The sequence below is a fragment of the Emys orbicularis genome, chromosome 1 (assembly GCF_028017835.1).
Source record: "Emys orbicularis isolate rEmyOrb1 chromosome 1, rEmyOrb1.hap1, whole genome shotgun sequence".
Classification (NCBI taxonomy): domain Eukaryota; kingdom Metazoa; phylum Chordata; order Testudines; family Emydidae; genus Emys; species Emys orbicularis.
The window spans coordinates 213,304,873-213,324,331 of record NC_088683.1 but is presented as its reverse complement, the minus strand read 5'-3'; the positions used below and the strand labels follow the sequence as shown (position 1 = coordinate 213,324,331).

At 44.4% G+C, this 19,459-nt stretch overlaps 1 protein-coding gene across 5 annotated transcripts in view; it reads right to left on the bottom strand.

Moving 5' to 3' along the window:
* Positions 1 to 19,459, bottom strand: part of CASK (calcium/calmodulin dependent serine protein kinase) — a 399,622-nt gene that overhangs the window by 119,596 nt on the left and 260,567 nt on the right. For all 5 annotated transcript variants that reach the window (XM_065423823.1, XM_065423824.1, XM_065423826.1 and 2 more), the window contains exons 7-10: positions 17,648 to 17,823; positions 15,872 to 15,994; positions 13,486 to 13,569; positions 1,253 to 1,352 (exon numbers count right to left, since the gene is read on the bottom strand). In XM_065423823.1, the coding sequence (XP_065279895.1) occupies positions 1,253 to 1,352; positions 13,486 to 13,569; positions 15,872 to 15,994; positions 17,648 to 17,823 (483 nt within the window). The remainder of the gene's footprint in view (positions 1 to 1,252; positions 1,353 to 13,485; positions 13,570 to 15,871; positions 15,995 to 17,647; positions 17,824 to 19,459) is intronic.

Genomic DNA, 19,459 nt, shown 5'->3' with positions numbered 1-19,459 from the left:
AACCTGTGCTTGTGACATTATTTGCAACCTCAAACCCAAATGAGGAAGAGAGACATCCTGTTGATGTAAGCCTGAAGCTGAAATGAGGAACCTAGCTATTCCTGTAACAGAAAAATTGCAGACATGTATGTGGCCTACATCCGTGACCTGAGGAAGCAGCAGGAAACAAAAAGTATCTTTTAAAACACTCCAAATAATCCTAACTGATGTCCAATCAAACACACTGGAAAGATCTCTCTGTAAAACGATACATCAGATCCCCTTCTGTACAATACATAAAACGTTCAAATCTGAGTGCCTAGAGTTAGGTGCCCACATCCATATTTAGGCAGCTAAATGAGTGGTAAGTTCCTACTGACTTCACTGAAAGTTGTGAGTGCTAAAAACATCTGACAATCAACCTTTTTATTTGGGCACGTACATTTTAATATTCCAACCCAAAATTAAATAATATTTAAAAAATTTACTTTTCCACTATTTTTTCTCTGCCATACTTAACATTTGCAAGCCCCCTCTACCTCCTTCCTTATAGAAATATTAGGACGGGGAATGAGAACTCACCCTTCCCCACCAATCCAAAATACATAATTAATTCCCTGAGACATTTTCTAGTATAGTAAGCTTTCATGCTGTCACATTGACACATGCTGCAACCACATGAATTGCAACCATTGTTTATTTGTTAAGAAAACTTGTTTAGATGATAATTTACAAAAAGCACAAGTAATTCTATTGGTCTCATGTTTTCTAAAAGCGTATTTACTCAAAACCTAAATTCTGGAACACCTCTGACATGTCAATAACCCTCTAACAGGAGATTATTTTTTTTTTAAATCCAGTTCCAGAAAAGGAGACCAACAAGCTCTTAATATACAAAGATACACAATGAAAAACATTCGCAGGGCAGACCCACCCTAAGCCCACTAAGGGTACAGGGCACAATTTGAAAAAGCTCTCAGACTCAAGTCATATAAATAGATAGATATGATGTTATGCCAGCCTTTGTAATGAAACACTGTCAGGTTCAATAAAAATCCAGGAGGATCCATTCTATATCATTCTGAAGAAGCATTCTCTGGACACTCCCTTGTAGAACCACTATAAATGAATAGCACTTGAAATGCTCACACAAACTCTAATGTACATGCTGCTGCTCTATGACATTATGGGAAATCAGCAAACAATATGGGACTAAAGCCAGTAAAGACTTAAAACCCAATGTGAAAGGTAAATATGCTTTCAATGAAATTACCTGAGGAGGTAGGGTCTTCAGAGAAGTCTGGCAGCTCTTCAGGGGGATCCCCATAGAAGGAATTGAATTTGTGGCTTGATACTGCTGCTAGTACTGCCCCCTGAATAAACAACACAAAGTCTCAGTCATAAGCAGTAGGTCAACAAAACATGTTTACAAACACTGTGGATCAGTCAGGACTGAAGGCCCCAAGCCCTCCCAGACTATTCTTCTCGTTGGAGTTATGAGAGAGATTTCATGCACTCCATCAATGACCTGACTGCTGCAGTGAAACAAATCTCACAGCACAGCCAGCTATGCACCATTCCAAAGGATTGGATATGGCAACCTGCCTCTCTGTGACGGATATGGCAAAAGTGCAGCATTTATTTTTAAATTATTGGGCTGCTGCTGCTTCCCCATACTCCTCAGATTAATGAAGAGCAGCAGAGAGAAAAAAACAAAATGCCCCAAAGCACAGCTTTCACTAGTGCACAAGTAGAGAACAATGGAAACCAAAGCCCCCTGATGTAACAGGAACTGCAAGCCCTAGTTGACAAAAATAATGTCACCCTCCAATGGAGCTGGTTTACATTCCCCCCCCCCCCCCCCTAAAATGTGCCTGATGGGCAAGGCAATGACAGTCACCCTCAGGAACTCATTCACTTTACATGGGCAAAAAGGAACTGGCAGCTAGAGCATTAAGAGTCAACTATATTCCACCGCAGAAGCTGGCATGAAATACAGGTTTAGAACGTTGAGAAGTTTCTGCCTTCGTCATAAGCAGGAGAACAAACCTCAAGAGTAGGCTCTTCTACAACTGTATCTTTGAAATGTGTTAAATGCTCCCTATGAGTTTCATCTAATTCACCCCACACAATAAATAGTTTTTTGGGTATGCTGCTGTCTAGCAATGGAGGAGCTTTTTTCAGCCAACCCTACTTTTAATCTACAAATTAGCAGGCAAGGAGTATAGTCTAGCATACAGTGGGCTGCATCATTCCTTCTGATACTACATGTGTGTTCTTCACTAGGAAATTTTTTTACTGACACTGACTAGCCTCCTCCCACAAACCTTAAAAAAGCGTATCACTTAAGTATTTCAGGACATTATACAGAAATACTGTACATACTGGCCTTAAAATAACACTCAGAACCAGAGAGAATGAGCTGTGATGATGATAAAATAGCCCTTGTTTATTTTCTACTCCCTAAAATATCTTGCCGTGTTTAGACTGAAATAAATTAGATACCTTACTGTCTTACTTGGAAAAAGAAAGCACTTAATAGTTTTTGGAGTGTTCCACTCAAAATCACATGGTAACCTACTGCTGATGTGTCACTGATGTGTTTCTTAATTATGTGAGATCTCTCTCTCTCTCTCTCTCACACACACACACACACAAATTTCAGTAAACAAATTACTTTAATATAATTGTGGTCCAGATATATGTAGTACACACACACACACACACACACACACACAAATTTCAGTAAACAAATTACTTTAATATAATTGTGGTCCAGATATATGTAGTTTACTGCTCAAAGTAGCAGTCATATTTAAATTTATAGGCATTTATTTTTTGGACTCCTTACACTACTTTGAAACGCTGGTACACATGAAATAAAAGTCAGGCTTTTAAAATAGGTTAACCTCATTATGTGGACATGTTAACAATTAACAGAATTATTAATATCAAGGGATGATCAATGAAGAATCAACACAACACATTATTAACACATAACATAGAACTGTGAAGATGTACACTGTAAGAAAGAGAAAAAGGATGCATTGCTGCTTCTTTTGCCTTTTTGGTTTGCAATTGTGATTCACAGGTATTGCTCAAGAAAGCAAAGCCAGCTGACAGTTTTCTTAAATTGGTGGCATTCTGCATTATGCCTTTATAAACCTTCCAACAGCTTAAGAAAACATGAGGCCTTATATGTAGTTATTACTTGAAATATTACTGATAAAAATATTGCTTCATCTAAGACAGTTATAGTGGGAAATTTAAAAACAGTTTAAAGTGAATTAAGCAGGAAACCTGTGGTTTGTAGTTCTGTAATGTTTATGAAAGTTAAAGATCTGATCCTTAACTAAATCAAGGAAGGGCAGAGCTTGGCTGTGGAAATGAGAAACATTAGTTTACCCTATTTATTTTTGGAACGCCCATTGTGTCAAAGGAGAATTGCAATATTCTTGGACTTCAGCTCTAAAATGCCAAAAGGTAACATTAAAGATTCACAGAGAGCAAAGACTCATTTTTGTTTAAAGTGGATCTCATTCAGTAACAAGTATAAAAAAACCTGTCGTCTCAAAACCACTTTAAGACCACAGTTTTTCACTTAATGTCAAGTGATACTAATGAAGGACTAATTTTTGTTTTAAGTCATGTTTTTAGTGTCTGACTGGTTTCGAGTGGTGCTAAATGACCCTGATCAACTAGCCTCCGATATTAAAAAAATCCCAGAAGCTCTCACAGAATGCAGAAGATACTTTAATTTATGCAATGAAGCCTAAAACTGTACAACCTAAACTTGTAAAAAACTAAAATATAGTCATTTTCCCAGAAGAAGGACCAGATACTGCCTTTAAAGGACAGGGCTGTGCCGAGGAAAGAGCTGAACTCCAGCATGCGCTCTGAGTGGCACTGTGCCTCAGGGAGCAACCTGGTGCATAAGAGGGAATTTGCTGCTGCTTTACCGATTAAGAGACTGTAGTGTACATTCCTCTTTGAGGCTAGTCAGCTGTAGTGATCACTACTCCCATTTGGAGTGGCTTGCAGGACATAAAAGGGAGAAGTCTCTGTGCTCAGGAGAGCTTAGGGCCTGCAATGTGACTGGTGTCTGCATGGGGGAAAAGGGAAGGTTTTTTTAAGCTTCCATACATTCTTGTGCACCTGCACATAGCCAGCCACAGTATGACCCTATATATAAAGCATTAAAAAACCCCAAAACAAAAAAAACACCACACCTGAGGGGAATTAAATAGGTGAAGGGAATTTGGCAGATTTTCTATTCAGATAGATGGTTAAGACAGGTAAACACTTTGGAGCATATACAGATTTGGAACAATCATACCAGAACAATTTTATTTGAAATAAGTGTAGAGAAAGAGACATAAGGAATACATTCCTGAGCTCTTTGGTTGGCAAGGTAGTTCTGATAAAAATGATAATTCTAAGATGCAAAAATGCTCTATATGTGTGTGAGTCTCGCATAATGTCCCCAATAGTCTGGGCAAAAGATCAAATACCATGGTATATAAACCAGTATATAAGGAAAAAAAATCGGGGATAGACAGTGGTATTAAGCCACATCAATGATAGTATGGAAAAGTGCCACCCTAATACAGATCTCCCAAATGCATCAAGTTGAGACAGGTACAGTGGCTCTGTGAGCACAGGGTAAACAAAGCAGCTGCTATTATAGCCTCTTTTCTCCTTACTCTGTTTGGGCAGGCTAGCATCTCTAGAGATGGCAACCTGAAGCATTGAGCACAAGGATTGCCACTGTGCTGCCCTAAGCAGGGGTGCAGGGAGTGGGAAAGAAAGCTCTGAATTCTCTCACTTGTGCAGGGTTGGGCACGATCTGGTCCCTAGAGAGAAAATTAACACTTTAATGGATCAATACAAGGAAGATAGTACAGCTGTCCCAGTTTTTTTAACAACTTCTTGAATTCTGAAACAAGCAGTGGTTCCAATGATTGTTTCTGGTTACAAAGGTTACAGTAACCAAATAACTGTAAAACTAATATTTTCAGTTAGGAGATGTGCTGCAATTCTGGCAACATTCCGAAAACAACACTCGAATCTCTTTGGTATTTGACTCAGACATATCAATATGAAAATATGATATTCTCAGACCCCCCGGTTGTCGTTATGTGAGGAATTTCAAAGTCAGAAAAAATAATGAAATACTAAGAGTATCTGATCCAGTGTTAAAAGGACAATTTGTTGTTTGCTCATTACAGGAAAGTAGGGTCTAATGTACAAGTTTTATAGTGTTTCACGTGTGGGGTGCATTGCAATGAATAATTAGTACTTTCAGAACGCCTCCTGAAGAACAGTGGCATGGATAAAGTAAAGTGGCAGGGAAAAGGTTGGTATAGTATAATATGGTATTGAATGTATATAAACGTAAGGTGCGAAGAGTGGAGAATTGCCTATAAAGTAAAGATTGAAGCCTTTGTGTAGACCAGAAAAATAGATTGTTTTAAAAAATGTTAGCTAAAGTTCTTTAACTAACGCAATTTTAAATAGGACTTTGTACCTCATGTAGGCAAGTTGTTTTTAATAATGTGTTACCTGATCATAGTTAAACATAGGAGGAAGCTGCTAACTTGTTCAGAAGCATGAGGATTATTCCAATCCTACATGCTAGACATGGTTAGAATTATGCAAAACTTCCATGAGGCAACTAGTTAAAATTAATCCGATTTTGCATTTTGTTACAAACCCTACAATTGGCACAGATTTGCCAAAAGCATGCCCGAATCTTTTGATGAACCTAGACCAAGTTTCAGGTAAAATCCCTCCAGAGAGGCCATGAATTTATGATTCTGAGTGGAAACCACACAATGTTTCAGCTGGATCTCAACATTCTTTTCCCTATAGTTGGAAACTGCTCCTATATAGAACTAAAGGCTGAGGGAACATTCTTAAGAATACCCCTTTGCAGAGAGCTATAATAGGGGTAGGCAACCTATGGCACGCGTGCCGAAGGCGGCACGCAAGCTGATTTTCAGTGGCACTCACACTGCCCAGGTCCTGGCCACTGGTCCGGGGGGCTCTGCATTTTAATTTAATTTTAAATGAAGCTTTTTAAACATTTAAAAAACCTTATTTACTTTACATACAACAATAGTTTATGGGTATTCACCCACGAAAGCTTATGCTCCAATACGTCTGTTAGTCTATAAGGTGCCACAGGACACTCTGTCGTTTTTTAACAATAGTTTAGTTACGTTGGCCCTCCGTATTTGATGACTGGTGAAGCCAGTGGAATGTTTATCCTTTGTTGATATAACTGATTACAAAAAACAGAACAACATAGATGAAACTAAGCACTAGGAATTAAATTATGCTGTGGCACAGGAGTGACTCAAAAATGTACGAACTGGCTATTCTCTAAAGAAGCAAAAACAGGCTGCAAGAATATTTTTCACATTTTAGAAATTATATTTAGAACCTGTTAGGAAAAAAACCCAGTAGTCTCCCTCCCACCCAGTCACACAAAAGACACACTTTCTCCAATTGCAAAGAATAAAGAACAGATGGTTGCAGAATTTGGCTCAGTAAATGAGGGCTCCACCCCAAATGCTTATAGTCACAACCTCGAAGGATGTATTCTAGAAATGTCTGCAGTATGCTAGTCTGGTGCCAAGTGCATGCACCATAGGAACAGCAATTATAGTGAGGATCTAATATAGACAGCAGTATTAGGGGCGATGGAGGGGGAATGTTGCTAGGTTACCATAACCATACAGAGTGGAAACAATGCAACCTTCTAGCAATGATCACCTATGAAAAAAGACAGTTACCTGTTCCGTAACTGGTGTTCTTCGAGATGTGTTGCTCATGTCTATTCCACAGTAGGTGTGCGTGCTCGCCACGTGCTGGAAGTTTTCCCCTTAGCAGTACCCGTAGGGGGGGAGACCACCACTGCAACCCCTGGAGTGGCGCCTCTATATCACGCTATAAGGGAGCCACGCGCTCCCCCCACCCTCAGTTCCTTCTTGCCGGACAACTCCGACAGAGGGGAAGGAGGGCGGGATGTGGAATAGACATGAGCAACACCAGTTACGGAACAGGTAACTGTCTTTTCTTCTTCGAGTGCTTGCTCATGTGATTCCAAGCTATATCTGTTGGAGGTGGGTAGGAGTTCACGAGTTCCCAGGACGCAGTACCGCTCTGCCGAACCCGGCATCATCCCTAGTTTGGGAGATGATTGCATAATGCGCAGTGAACGTGTGAACTGAAGACCAGGTGGCAGCCCTACAGATGTCCTGGATAGGGACATGGGCTACATAGGCAGCCAACGAGGCCTGAGCTCTCGTTGAGTGCGCCCTGACGATCGGTGGCGGGGGAACCCCTGCCAGATCATAGCAAGTGCGTATGCACGCAGTGATCCAGCGAGAAAGGCGCTGGGTAGAAATAGGCTGCCCCTCCATACGCTCGGCCAAGGTAACGAAGAGTTGCAAGGATTTCCGGAACGGTTTAGTCCGATCCAGGTAGAAGGCCAGAGCCCTACGCATATCAAGCGTGTGAAGGCGGCGTTCCTCACTGGAGGAATGGGGCTTGGGATAGAGGACGGGAAGAAAGATGTCCTGTTCCATATGGAAGGCGGAGACCACCTTCGGGAGGAATGCAGGGTGTGGGTGAAGTTGGACCTTATCCTTGTGGAAGACTGTATATGGAGGTTCCGAGGTCAAAGCCCTGAGCTCTGAGACACGTCGGGCTGACTTGATTGCTACAAGGCAGGCTACCTTCCATGAGAGGTGAGACAAGGAACACGTGGCCAAGGGTTCAAAGGGAGGCCCTGTGAGGCGGGACACCACCAGGTTTAGGTCCCATTGCAGTACAGGGGATCTAGCATATGGGAATGAACGGTCAAGGCCTCTCAGGAAGCGGGAGGTCATAGTATGGGAGAAGACTGAGTGCCCTTGCACCGGCGGGTGGAAGGCCGATATAGCTGCCAAGTGTACCCTGACAGAGGAGGGTGCCAGCCCTTGGGTCCTAAGGGACAGGAGGTACTCGAATATAAGTTGGAGCGGTGCAGACGATGGGGAGACTCCCCGCTCCCCAGCCCACCTGGAAAATCGGGACAACTTTGCCAGGTACGTCTGGCGTGTGGACGGCTTCTTACTTTCCAGGAGGACCTGCCTGACTTCCTCAGAACACCTCCTCTCCTCCTCGTCTAGCCACTGACCAGCCATACTGTCAGGTGGAGAGCGGCCAGATTGGGATGGAGGAGGCGGCCTCCGTCCTGGGAGAGGAGGTCCGGGCGTAGCGGCAACCTCGTCGGAGGGGCCGCCAGTAGGTCCGGTAGGGTCCTGTACCAGTGTTGACGGGGCCAGGCTGGGGCTATAAGGATGATACGTCTGTTTTCACTTTTTCTAGGACTTTGCCTTTAAGGGGAAATGGTAGAAAAGCTGGTCCGACCACTGCAGGAGGAAGGCATCTGAGATTGCGTTCCTCCCCAACCCCCCCCCCGAACAAAACCAGGGGCAACGCCGGTTCTGGCGGGTCGTGAACAGGTCAACCTGGGGAATTCCCCACTCTCGGAAGAGCTGTTGAGTGACCTTTGAGTGGAGTGACCACTCGTAATGGGGGGAGAAAACCCTGCTGAGATGATCGGCCTGTGTATTGCGGGCTCCCGGTAGGTGAAAAGCCCTCAGGGAGATGTTGTGGGCTATACAGAATTCCCACAGGCTGAGGGCTTCCCGGCAGAGGGCCGAGGACCGTGCTCCGCCTTGCCTGTTGATGTAGAACATCGCGGTGGTGTTGTCCGTAAGGACTCCGACCACCTTGCCACGAAGCTGCGTGATGAAAGCTACGCACGCCAACCGTATTGTCCGGAGCTCCCTGACATTTATATGGAGAGACAGGTCTGAGGTTGACCACATCCCTTGGGTTTGCATGTTCCCTATGTGGGCTCCCCAGCCCAAGTCCGATGCATCGGACACCAGGTCTATTGACGGGGCCACCTCCCGGAAAGGAACCCCTTGGAGCATGTTGTCTGGGGAGAACCACCATTGTAGGGAGGCGATTACTGGGGTCGGTACCGTGAGGACCTTGTCCAGGCCATCCCGGGCCTGGGAGAACTGGGAGGCTAGCCATAGCTGGAGGGGCCTCATTCGAAGCCTGGTGTGGCGGACCACATACGTGCACGCCGCCATGTGTCCTAAAATCTGAAGGCATGCCCTTGCTGTTGTCCCCGGAAAAGTGGTGACCGAGGCGATGAGACCTTTGAGGGTTTCGAACCTGCTCACAGGGAGAGAGGCTGTGGCCCTTAAGGAGTCCAGTAGTGCCCCTATGAATTCTATGCGCTGCACGGGAACTAGCGTTGATTTGGTCTCGTTTACCAAAGGCCGAGATTGGCACATGTGGACAGGAGCAGGTCCACATGGGCCCTCACATGAGACTGTGAGTTGCCCTTGATAAGCCAATCGTCCAGATATGGGAACATCGGGACTCGTTCTCGTCTGAGGTAGGCTGCCACCACTGCCATACACTTTGTGAATACCCTGGGCGCTGTGGATAGGCCAAACGGGAGAACCGTAAACTGATAGTGGTCGGGCCCCACGAGGAAACGGAGGAAGCGCCTGTGCCCTTTGAAAATATGTATGTGGAAATACGTGTCCTGAAGGTCCAGGGCCGCATACCAGTCCCCCGGGTCCAGGGAGGGGATAATAGAAGCCAGGGACACCATGCAGAACTTGGAGCGGACCATAAACTGAATGAGATTCCGCAGATCTAGGATGGGCCTGAGACCCCCTTTCGCTTTTAGGATCAGGAAATATCGGAAGTAGAAGCCCCTGCCCTGGAATTCTACTGGCACTCTCACCACTGCCTCCAGATGTAGTAGTCGTTCCACCTCCTGACCTAGGAGGTGAATGTGCTCCGGGTCCCCCGAGCCCACCAGGGACGGGGGGTGGTTGGGCGGGGGTGAACTGAACTGCAATGTGTAGCCGTTGGAAATGGTGTTGAGGACCCAGCAGTCCGAGGTTGTTCGTGACCATTTCCCACGGAAGGCAGACAAACGGTTGCCGAACACAAACTTTATTAGTAGGGGGGTTTCCATGGCAACTGCCTTGGTGCCCCCCTGCAAATAGTCAAAACCGCCTCTTTCCCTTAAAGGGCCCAGGCTGTGGGGCAGAGCGGGACTGTTGTTGAGGCCAGAGCTTTTGGTCTCTCGGCCTCTTGTAAGGAGGCTCATATCTGCTCTGTGCAGGGTGAGCTGACGTCTGCGGTTTGGCTTTGTCCTTGACTGGAGGGACGTAGAGGCCCAAGGTCTGCAGGTGGTATGAGAGCCTTTCATCCCGTGCAGCCTGGCGTCTGGCTGCTCGGCGAACAGGGCCTTCCCATCGAATGGCAGGTCCTGCATGAGGCACTGGACCTCCGCTGAAAGCCCTGACAGGAGGAGCCACGACGCCCTGTGCATGGAGATCGCAGAGGCCATCGACCGAGCTGCCGTTTCCGCCGCTGCCTGCAGGGCTGCTTTGGCTGCCGTCGCCCCCTCATCCACCAATGCCTTAAAGTCCTTCCTATCCCGCTCTGGGAGGAGTGGCTTGAACTTTGGCAGGGACTCCCATAAATTAAAATCATATCAGCTCAGTAAGGCCTGATGGTTGGCCACCCTGAGCTGGAAACTCGAAGAGGAGTAAAGTTTTCTACCAAAAGAGTCTAGTCTCCTGGGGTCTTTATTCTTGGTGGTGGGCGCGGGCTGGCCCTGCCACTCCTGGTGGTTCACCGATTCCACCACCAGAGAGTTAGGTGCCGGGTGAGAGCATAGATATTCGTGGATCTTGGCCGGCACAAAATATTTCCTCTCAGCCTTCTTGGAAATCGGGGCCAGAGTGGCAGGAGTTAACCATAGGGCATTGGAGATGTTGGCTACTCCTTGGTGAAGGGGTAAAGCCACACGGCCCGGCAGCGAGGGGGACAGTACATTGAAGAGGGAATCGGAAGGGTCCTCCATCTCCTAGGGCTGCAGCTGGAGGCTCGACATCACCCGCTTTAGCAGGTCTTGATGCGCCCTTAAGTCTTCTTGCAGAACAGAGGGCAGCGGTGCCGTGATGGTATCATCCGGTACAGGAGAGGAGGCCGGCACGGGGCTGTGGGCTGCAGCCGGTGCCGGGGGATCAACCCCCAGGTCGGAGTCCAGGTGTGGAGCCAACAACTCATGCTCTGTCGATTTGTCCCTTGGCCTAGATAGTGAGGCCGACGGGACCTCGGATGCTTCGGCCACTGAGTCGGTTCCCGCCTGGGTGGGCATCAGCGGCCACGGTGCCCATTGACACCATTGTCCCTGCCATGGGGCCCCTTGCTACTGTTCATGCTGCGGGCCAGGTAGCGCTATCTGGTCCGGCTGATCGGTACGGCCCAGCGAGGGGTGGCTGGGTGCCGAGGCCGAGGTCACCACCGACCAAACGGTACCATAGGAGTGGTGGAAGCGACGGTGCCTACGATGCCGTCTTCCACGGGACCGGGACCTTGACGTCAAGGACCGGTACCCCCCGGACGTACTGATCTGAGACTCGCTTCGGCGCCTGGAGCTGCAGTACCGTGGTGCTGGTGACGTGCATCGGGAGCCCCGTGTGTGACGTCTGACAGAGCGGGAGCGTCGACGTCGGTTGCGCCAAGACTGGCTACAATAGCTGTGTCGTGAAGAGGAGCGCCTTTGATGCCTATCTCGGTGCCTACATCCACTGCTGCGTGGCATGGAGAGACCCCGAGACTCCTGCCCGGACAGCACCGATAACACTGGTAACCTGGCTGACGTCGAGGGTGATGGACGCAGGCTGCGAGTGGACCTGTCGCTGCATGCTGAACGAGGTAGAGCGCGGTCTTTGGAGTAAGAGCTGTGCTGTACCAGGGAAGCCTGTCAAGCACCCAGTGGCGGTTTGCCTCGGGACTGGGGGCCCGCCCCGGGCATCGGCAAGCTCAAAATGTCTCGAGTGGCCCGTAGAGCCTCCGGCGTCGATGGGATCCAGACCGCAGGAGAGGCGCATGTCGACACTGCCGGGCTACTTCGCTCAGCACGAGTCGGAGGTTTCGAGCCCGTGGGGGACCGAGGGCTCCCCAACATGGGAGCAGCCTCTCCCCCTCCCTTCTCTCAGCGCCGTTGCGAAGTCAAGCTCTTCCTTTGCTTCTTGGAAGGGGAGCGGTGCCGACTGGGGGAGGGGGCTTCGCTGCGCACCGACGATGCGGTGCCTGGCGCTGAGTCCACTCGGTGTACTGGGGTTGGAGCCAGCACCGATTCCATGAGGAGAGCGCGAAGTCTGATGTCCCTCTCCTTCTTAGTTCACGGCTTAAAAGACCTGCAGATCTTGCAGCGTTCACTCACGTGAGTTTCGCCCAAGCAGTGGAGACACTCAGCATGCGGATCACTCCTGGGCATGGAACGGTGATAGGAGTCGCACGACTTGAAGCCTGGGGCACGGGGCATGCCCCGGGCCCACTCTAACTACTGAAAAACTTCTTCCTACAAGCTACTAACAACTAGCTAAATGTACCACTAAGATCAACTGGAAAGGCTGCAGCACAGCTGGAGCAAGAAGTTCCGACGCACCTTCACTGGCGGCAAGAAGGAACTGAGGGTGGGGGGAGTGCGTGGCTCCCCTTATAGCGCAATATAGAGGCGCCACTCCAGGGGTCGCAGTGGTGCTCCCCCCCTATGGGTACTGCTAAGGAAAAAACTTCCGGCACTGGTGCACGTGGCGAGCACGCACACCTACTGTGGAATACACATGAGCAGGCACTCGAAGAATACTTTCATAAAGAATCCCTATTTCTGTGGCTTGAGATATTTGCCTCATATTTCAACTATAGTGCATTTGGTTTGAGTTTGTCCAAAATCTCATTTAGGTCAATGCATGACAAGACAATCTAAATAAGACATCTTATATTCAAGATAATTAATCAATGATCATTAGACTAATTAAGATTCCTGACCTCATAATTCTAGATATTTCAGACTATAAACACTCCATTTTTAAATGAAACCAAGAGACTAAAATGGAGGGGACTAGTGTCTGCAGCATGACACAGTTGTAAACTAATCCATTCTAAATATCTATTTCAACTTTAAATCTTTAATATTTTAAAAAATACATAGAACTCTTGACTTGTATTAAAAGAAGTCAATATGGCTTGTCTATATGGTGCAGCAATGCAGACCAGAAGGGTGTAAATAGTATAGCACTCTATAGTGTGGTGCTCTAACTGCCCTGCATAGATCCCACTGATGTGCTCTAAAAGGTTTCTAGTGCATGTGTTTGGGACTATATCAACATGCACTAGGTACCTTGTAGACCATGTCAGCAGAGTCTATAAGTGGCAGTTAGAGCGCAACACTTTAGAGCACTCTACTATTTACACCTTCCTGGTGTGCCCTGTCGCACCATATAAACAAGCCCTATGACACTTAATATGAAAGTTCTTTCACATAGAATTAGGTACTAAAGAAAACCATATAAAATTTAAGGTAATGCAATTATATCTGTCTTAATGTCAGATTCCTTTTACCTTTAGTTTCCTTCTTGCATTGAATTTCCTCAGTTGCTCTACTGTTTCTGGAAGATGAATCTTGTATGCATAGCGATCCCTCTCCTACAATAAAAAACAAAAAACAAAAAACTCAAACTTCGCTCTGACAAAAAATATTAAAAATTGGCCAAGATATGCATTAGATACTAAATAATCACACAGCAAGTTAGGATTTGATTACATTGATGTAAACCAGGGATTGGCAACCTTCGGCACGCGGCCCATCAAGGTAATCTGCTGGTGGGCCGCGAGACATTTTGTTTACATCTGCGCTGCTTCCCGCAGCTCCCATTGGCCAGGAACGGCGAACTGCAGCCACTGGGAGCTGCAGAGGGCCGTGCCTGCAAACCATCAACAAAATGTCTCGCGGCCCGCCAGCGGATTACCCTGATGGGCCATGTGCCGAAGGTTGCCGACCCCTGATGTAAACATTAAGGAAATTTCTTATAGAAACCAAGATGGTTGGATTCCAGAATGGGAGAAAGACAGGTGATGTGTTGTCACTTCCTGTGACTGAAATCTATTGTCAGTTGGTAGAATATTAATGGAACAGATTCTGTAAATTGCTGGGTAAGAGTTTTTCCTAAAATGGCAAATTACAAAAGAATTAATTAAATAACATGGAACCCCCAATGTGAGCTGCTTCACTTAAGCTGGATTTTATTTTTACTTCCTGTACTTAGTAAGTTTTCGACAGCAACAAAAAGAAAACACACAATGTGAAAAAAAATTATACAATCTATTCAATACCGGAGATTATAACTCCTAAAAGGCAGTGTCTTAAAAAAACATATCTAATGCAAAGTTAGAAATAATGCAATTATTGCAGGTATGTTTGCTGCTCCCCATTCTTGTTAACAACATTCTTAAACACATAACACAATTTGAACACTTGAGCATCTAGTCAATTTAAAGCCATTAAATTGTATGTATTACTGAAAGGAGTGGAGAGACAATCTTATTGATCTCTTTCAGTTTTAAGATTAATTGGTTAAAATTTTAGTACACTACAGTAGCTTTAAGATGTTGGTCATTTCAACGTTTAAATACACAAATAATTATATCAGTATTAACTGATCATATTTAAAATGGCTTGTGTAACTGCAGACTCCTTTCTTCATTACTATTAAGTTATCAAAGAATATTTGAATGTATCACCATATAATATTACACTTCAGCTTTAATATAAGGAAAACAGATGTAGTGGCTCTGTAAAACACTTATATTAATTAAAAATATATACTCTGGAGAGCCATATGATAGACAGCATCATCTACCACAAATGACATTCACTACCACATTCATACTAATAATCTGTGTATATTGCATCCTGTCAATGACTCATGGCTATGTGGGGTTAACGAAATTTTGATTCAGGAAAGGAAGGCTGAGTTTAGCTTAGTAAGGCAGATATATGAGAAGACTGAATTAGAGAATGCCAATAGCCACTTCAGGATTATGCTGGCTAGTATCTATTACAAACTCAATTTTGCTTCTTCTCGCCTGCCCAACCCTCTCACCCAACTTTAAGTTCACAAAATAAAGTTATATCAGCCTCAAAATGTGCAGGTTAGCACTATGTAGGGCCAAGGTTACATTTTTCTGCCAAATTTGCAGGGATTTGGACAATAAAGCTCCTCAGTTATGACACCCTAGTGACAGAGGCATTCACTAGAGTTAAAAAAGTCTAACTTTCCTTTGGCCACACGACAGAAAACAAAACGCAAAATAGAAAGCAAGAGAGAAATAAAACTTTGTTAACCAGATTCTAACTAGTATCAATGCCCAGAACCAAAATTTATTAACTTCTGAATGTGGAATACTGCTATCGACCTCCAGCTCTGGTGAGTTTAGCACAGGACATCCTAGGGACTGCTGGAGAGCTCTGCTTACATTCTCCCCAAGCTCCCACCTTTCTTTGTAGAGATAGGCTTCAAAATGTAACTCCTATCACTAGCAAGGTTTCTCAGTGGAAAAACATCTATTTTCATACCAGAAGGCTGATAAAAGCAGCTGCTGAGCCTTCTCAGGTCACCTGCAGGGGAAGGAGGAAGAGATGGAAGATAAAGCTTCTAAAATTCACATGGGATTCTATCATCTGGACTCCAGGAGGGCCATAGGAAGAAGTGGGAATGCTCCCCAAATCATCTTCCACACAGCACTACTCTACATCCCACAGTCCTCTTGAGGCACATATGGGGGCTCAATCCTGCAAGGTGTCGAGCACTCAGGCCCCAATCCAGTAAAGCACTTAAGCACATCTAAATGTTTCTGTAACTTGATGGCTAATCAAAAGAGCAACAAACCAACTCCATGTTTTTAAGGATATGAACTTTTGAGATGTTATGTTGTTGGCTTTATTTACCTTCAGCCAAGGATGATTCAGGGCCTCATAAACGGTTATTCTTTCAGCTGGGTCCAGCATAAGCATGCGGCGTACCAGATCTTTGGCACTTTCAGAGATATGGCTCCATTGCCTGGGATTCATCTGATTGTAAGTGAAGAAAAAAATTAAAGCAAGTGACAGAGTACAACAATTATAGGATAGTTATTCTGTACAATGAGCAACTAAGGTATAAGGGTAGGTGACATTGGTACTATTGTCAATATTTTATTACTATGAATGTACACATAAGACTTGTGCACCATTAAAAAAATATAGATACATGCTAGTACGTGAAAACTAAAACACTACGTACAGTGCTCGATGATTATACAACTGGTAATATGGTACCCATTTTTCCACCTACTTTTTTGCATGTAATGTTCCCTACAGATCAAATTCACCCTTCCCTGCACAAAGCAAAAGTAACCAGGCTTTGTCTGTGGAAATGAAATGGATGAAGGGACAAGTTTATGAGCTGCAGTGCAGCCACTCTACACCACAGTGAAGTGTTGAGCTGCTGGATCTGAATAAGAGGGAAATCAGTGGAGTTCCATGACCCCTCCCACCCTGTGGTTCTTAGGAATGCAGAGGACCTTGTGGACAACTGCTTCTTCCATAAGGCCAGTGTAAGGTTTAAAGGTTTCAGGAAACCTTTCGCTATTTCCTTGCAAGGGTAGAATTTCATCCAGAATCATTGAGACAAACAAATGTACACTTCAATGCCACTTTTAGAATCAGTTTCAGAGTAGAATCACACTAAGCAAGCAACAACATACAAGGCGATGTATAGTATAATCACACATTTCAAGTGTGATCAGCTTTGTGCCTTCAGCTGTTCAAGAAGAGATGATTACCAATATAGGCACACTCAATTAAGCATCTTACTGTTGTTGTAAAGCACTTTTTTCCCTGAGGCTCTCAGCTGCAGAGTAGACATACCCTGGTTAATTAACATAAAGAATACTACATATTATACGACTATCAAACTTTAGCAAGATTTTGGGCAATATTCTTACCACTTTGCTAATGTACTAAAGGTGTGATTTTGATGTATGCAAAGAAGAAATGAAATGAAAGGGCTTTAGCTCCTTCCTCGTAATGCTTCCATGATGTCGGAAAGTGTTATGAAACAAGTTTGTCCTCATACACTGTAGTTTGTTATCAATTACAAGTAGCTCCTTAGTAAGTAATCAGTTCTTTCATAGCTTACTATACAGTGTAATATGACAAAAGTATGATACCTTGTACACTAAGATAACCACAAATATTTTTACTAAATTAATGAGATCATTCTTTAGCTATCACATTTAGCATTTAGAACTACAAACAAATGTGAGAAATTTTATAAAATGGAGGAATACATATAAGAGTTTATGTATATATCAGTCATACAGATAACACAGAACATATAGTACATACTGAGGCCCTAATCACAAAAAACATTTATGCATGTAAGTAGTCTCCCTGAACTCATTGTAAGATCAGGGTCCAATTTTGATGTTACTTTAGCTGCTTAATCTAGATAAATGATATGGTAATCTAAATGCCAGAGACTGTTAAACACATACACCATGGGAAAATGGATCAATAATGATATAAGTATCTCTATTTGCACATAGAGGGCTGTTTGTCTTGTGGAATTTTGCAAATTTCAGTCAGGCTAATTAGCAGCCAAAATATAGAAAGCAACTTCCAGAAATTTTTACAGCAGTGTTTTACCTCAGTGAAAAAGTAATCATGCACACTGTCATTTACCTTATATTTTCCTTTAATAATGCCTTCAAATAATCTTTCCTTGGTTCCATAAAAAGGCAAACAACCACTTAGTAGAATAAAAAGGATCACTCCACAACCCCAAACATCTACAGGCTTCCCATAGGGTTCTCTTTTTACTACTTCTGGGGCCATAAAATGAGGTGTTCCTACACGTCCTAAATGGAAATACAAACAAAATTGAGTAAAGTGATGTGTTTCAAACATGAAAATAAAAGTGAATAGGAAAGAAATTAATCTGCATTAAACTGAAACAAACAGTTTTAATGGAAAGTTTTATTCACGGATTAAACTTTTTTTTTAAGACAATATTTTCCTTTTCTATATTCAGTATTTGTGAAATGTGTCAGGATGGAGTAGTCACTAATTTCTCCGCTCCTTGGTTTACCCATCAATAAATTGGGTAAAATATTTACCTACCTTCATGTCATGTAATTAAAGGTTATTTAAAAAAGCTCTGAGATCCTTGGGTGAAATGTACTGTATAACAAGTATTTGACAGCCATGGAGAGCAAGGCTCTTCATTTATCCACAGAACAGGTACAACGGAAGACTGTTCCCACCTAAATACTTTACCAAAGTTTCTTAACTTTGATTTGTAGGAGTCACCTCTAGAGCTGAGATGGCTGTTCAGGCTCCATGTCCTTTGATACCCTTCAGCAAAAAGGCCATCAAACAGTGCCTAATGTTTTTGTGGTGTGGACATTGTCCTTGAAGAATTATATTGACAACACAAACTCGCATCAGATGCTAATGTTTTGGGGGCAGGTTTTGAACTAGTCATTAAACAGAGGACCATGCAAACAATTATTTTTATGATCAATGCCCTTGAACTTTCAAGGGAGTAAAAACAAGCTTTTTTTTAGTATTACTTTTGCTCAATTACTAACTGACATGTTAAACTGAACAAATATAAGAAAATTCATTTTAGCGCCCTCTATACATTCATCCCCAAATGGTCCCTGTTGCAAAGGAACTACAGAAGAATTGCAAATGTAATTTTCCAGCAATAGGAGCTTTGTCTGTCCTACATGAGCAGCCTTAGGACTTCACAGCCACTTATGGTAACATCTGGGGAAAATCACGCATCTGGCTAACAGCTGCTACCACCATCACTGGATCTAGCATCATTTATGCGCCCAGACTCGACAATGGTATTGCCCAAATGCCTGAGTCAGCATTTGTACAGTGCTGGGTACCGTACAAATTCAGATGGAAAGATGCTCTCTGTCCTACAGGGATTACAACCTAAAGGACTCAACTGCTATCACCATTTAATGCTACCACTATTCAAAGTTGCCTTGCAGAAAGACTTCTGCTGGACTGCTTTTTCCTGGGCACCACAAGGCGACAAAACACCAGGAATATGCTTTCACTTGGTTGTACAATTTTATAAAGTTACAAATCTGAGAACTATCTGGCAATAACTTGTCCAGTGCAGGTCATCCTTCCTTTGTAATCCATCTATCTCGTAGTGGCGGGTTGCCCCTGCTCCCTGTAATTTGGTCCCAGCACCACTGGTGGGACTTCACCACTCTCCCTTTATATGAGGGCTAAGGGGTGGGGAAGAGGGGGTTGTTTCCTCACTGTCTCAGATGTTAGGAACCCCAACCCATTCCCCGCCTTCTATAAATGCCTTCTTCTAATCCATTTCCAATTCCGATTAATCAGGGAACTGGAGCCCCTACTGAATGATTACCTGCACTGGGCATGTGCCAATTTGTAATGAAATTAATTTTACAATCTTACCTATCCACCAGGTCCCCAGGCCGCTGAGAGAAAGGTGAAAAAAAC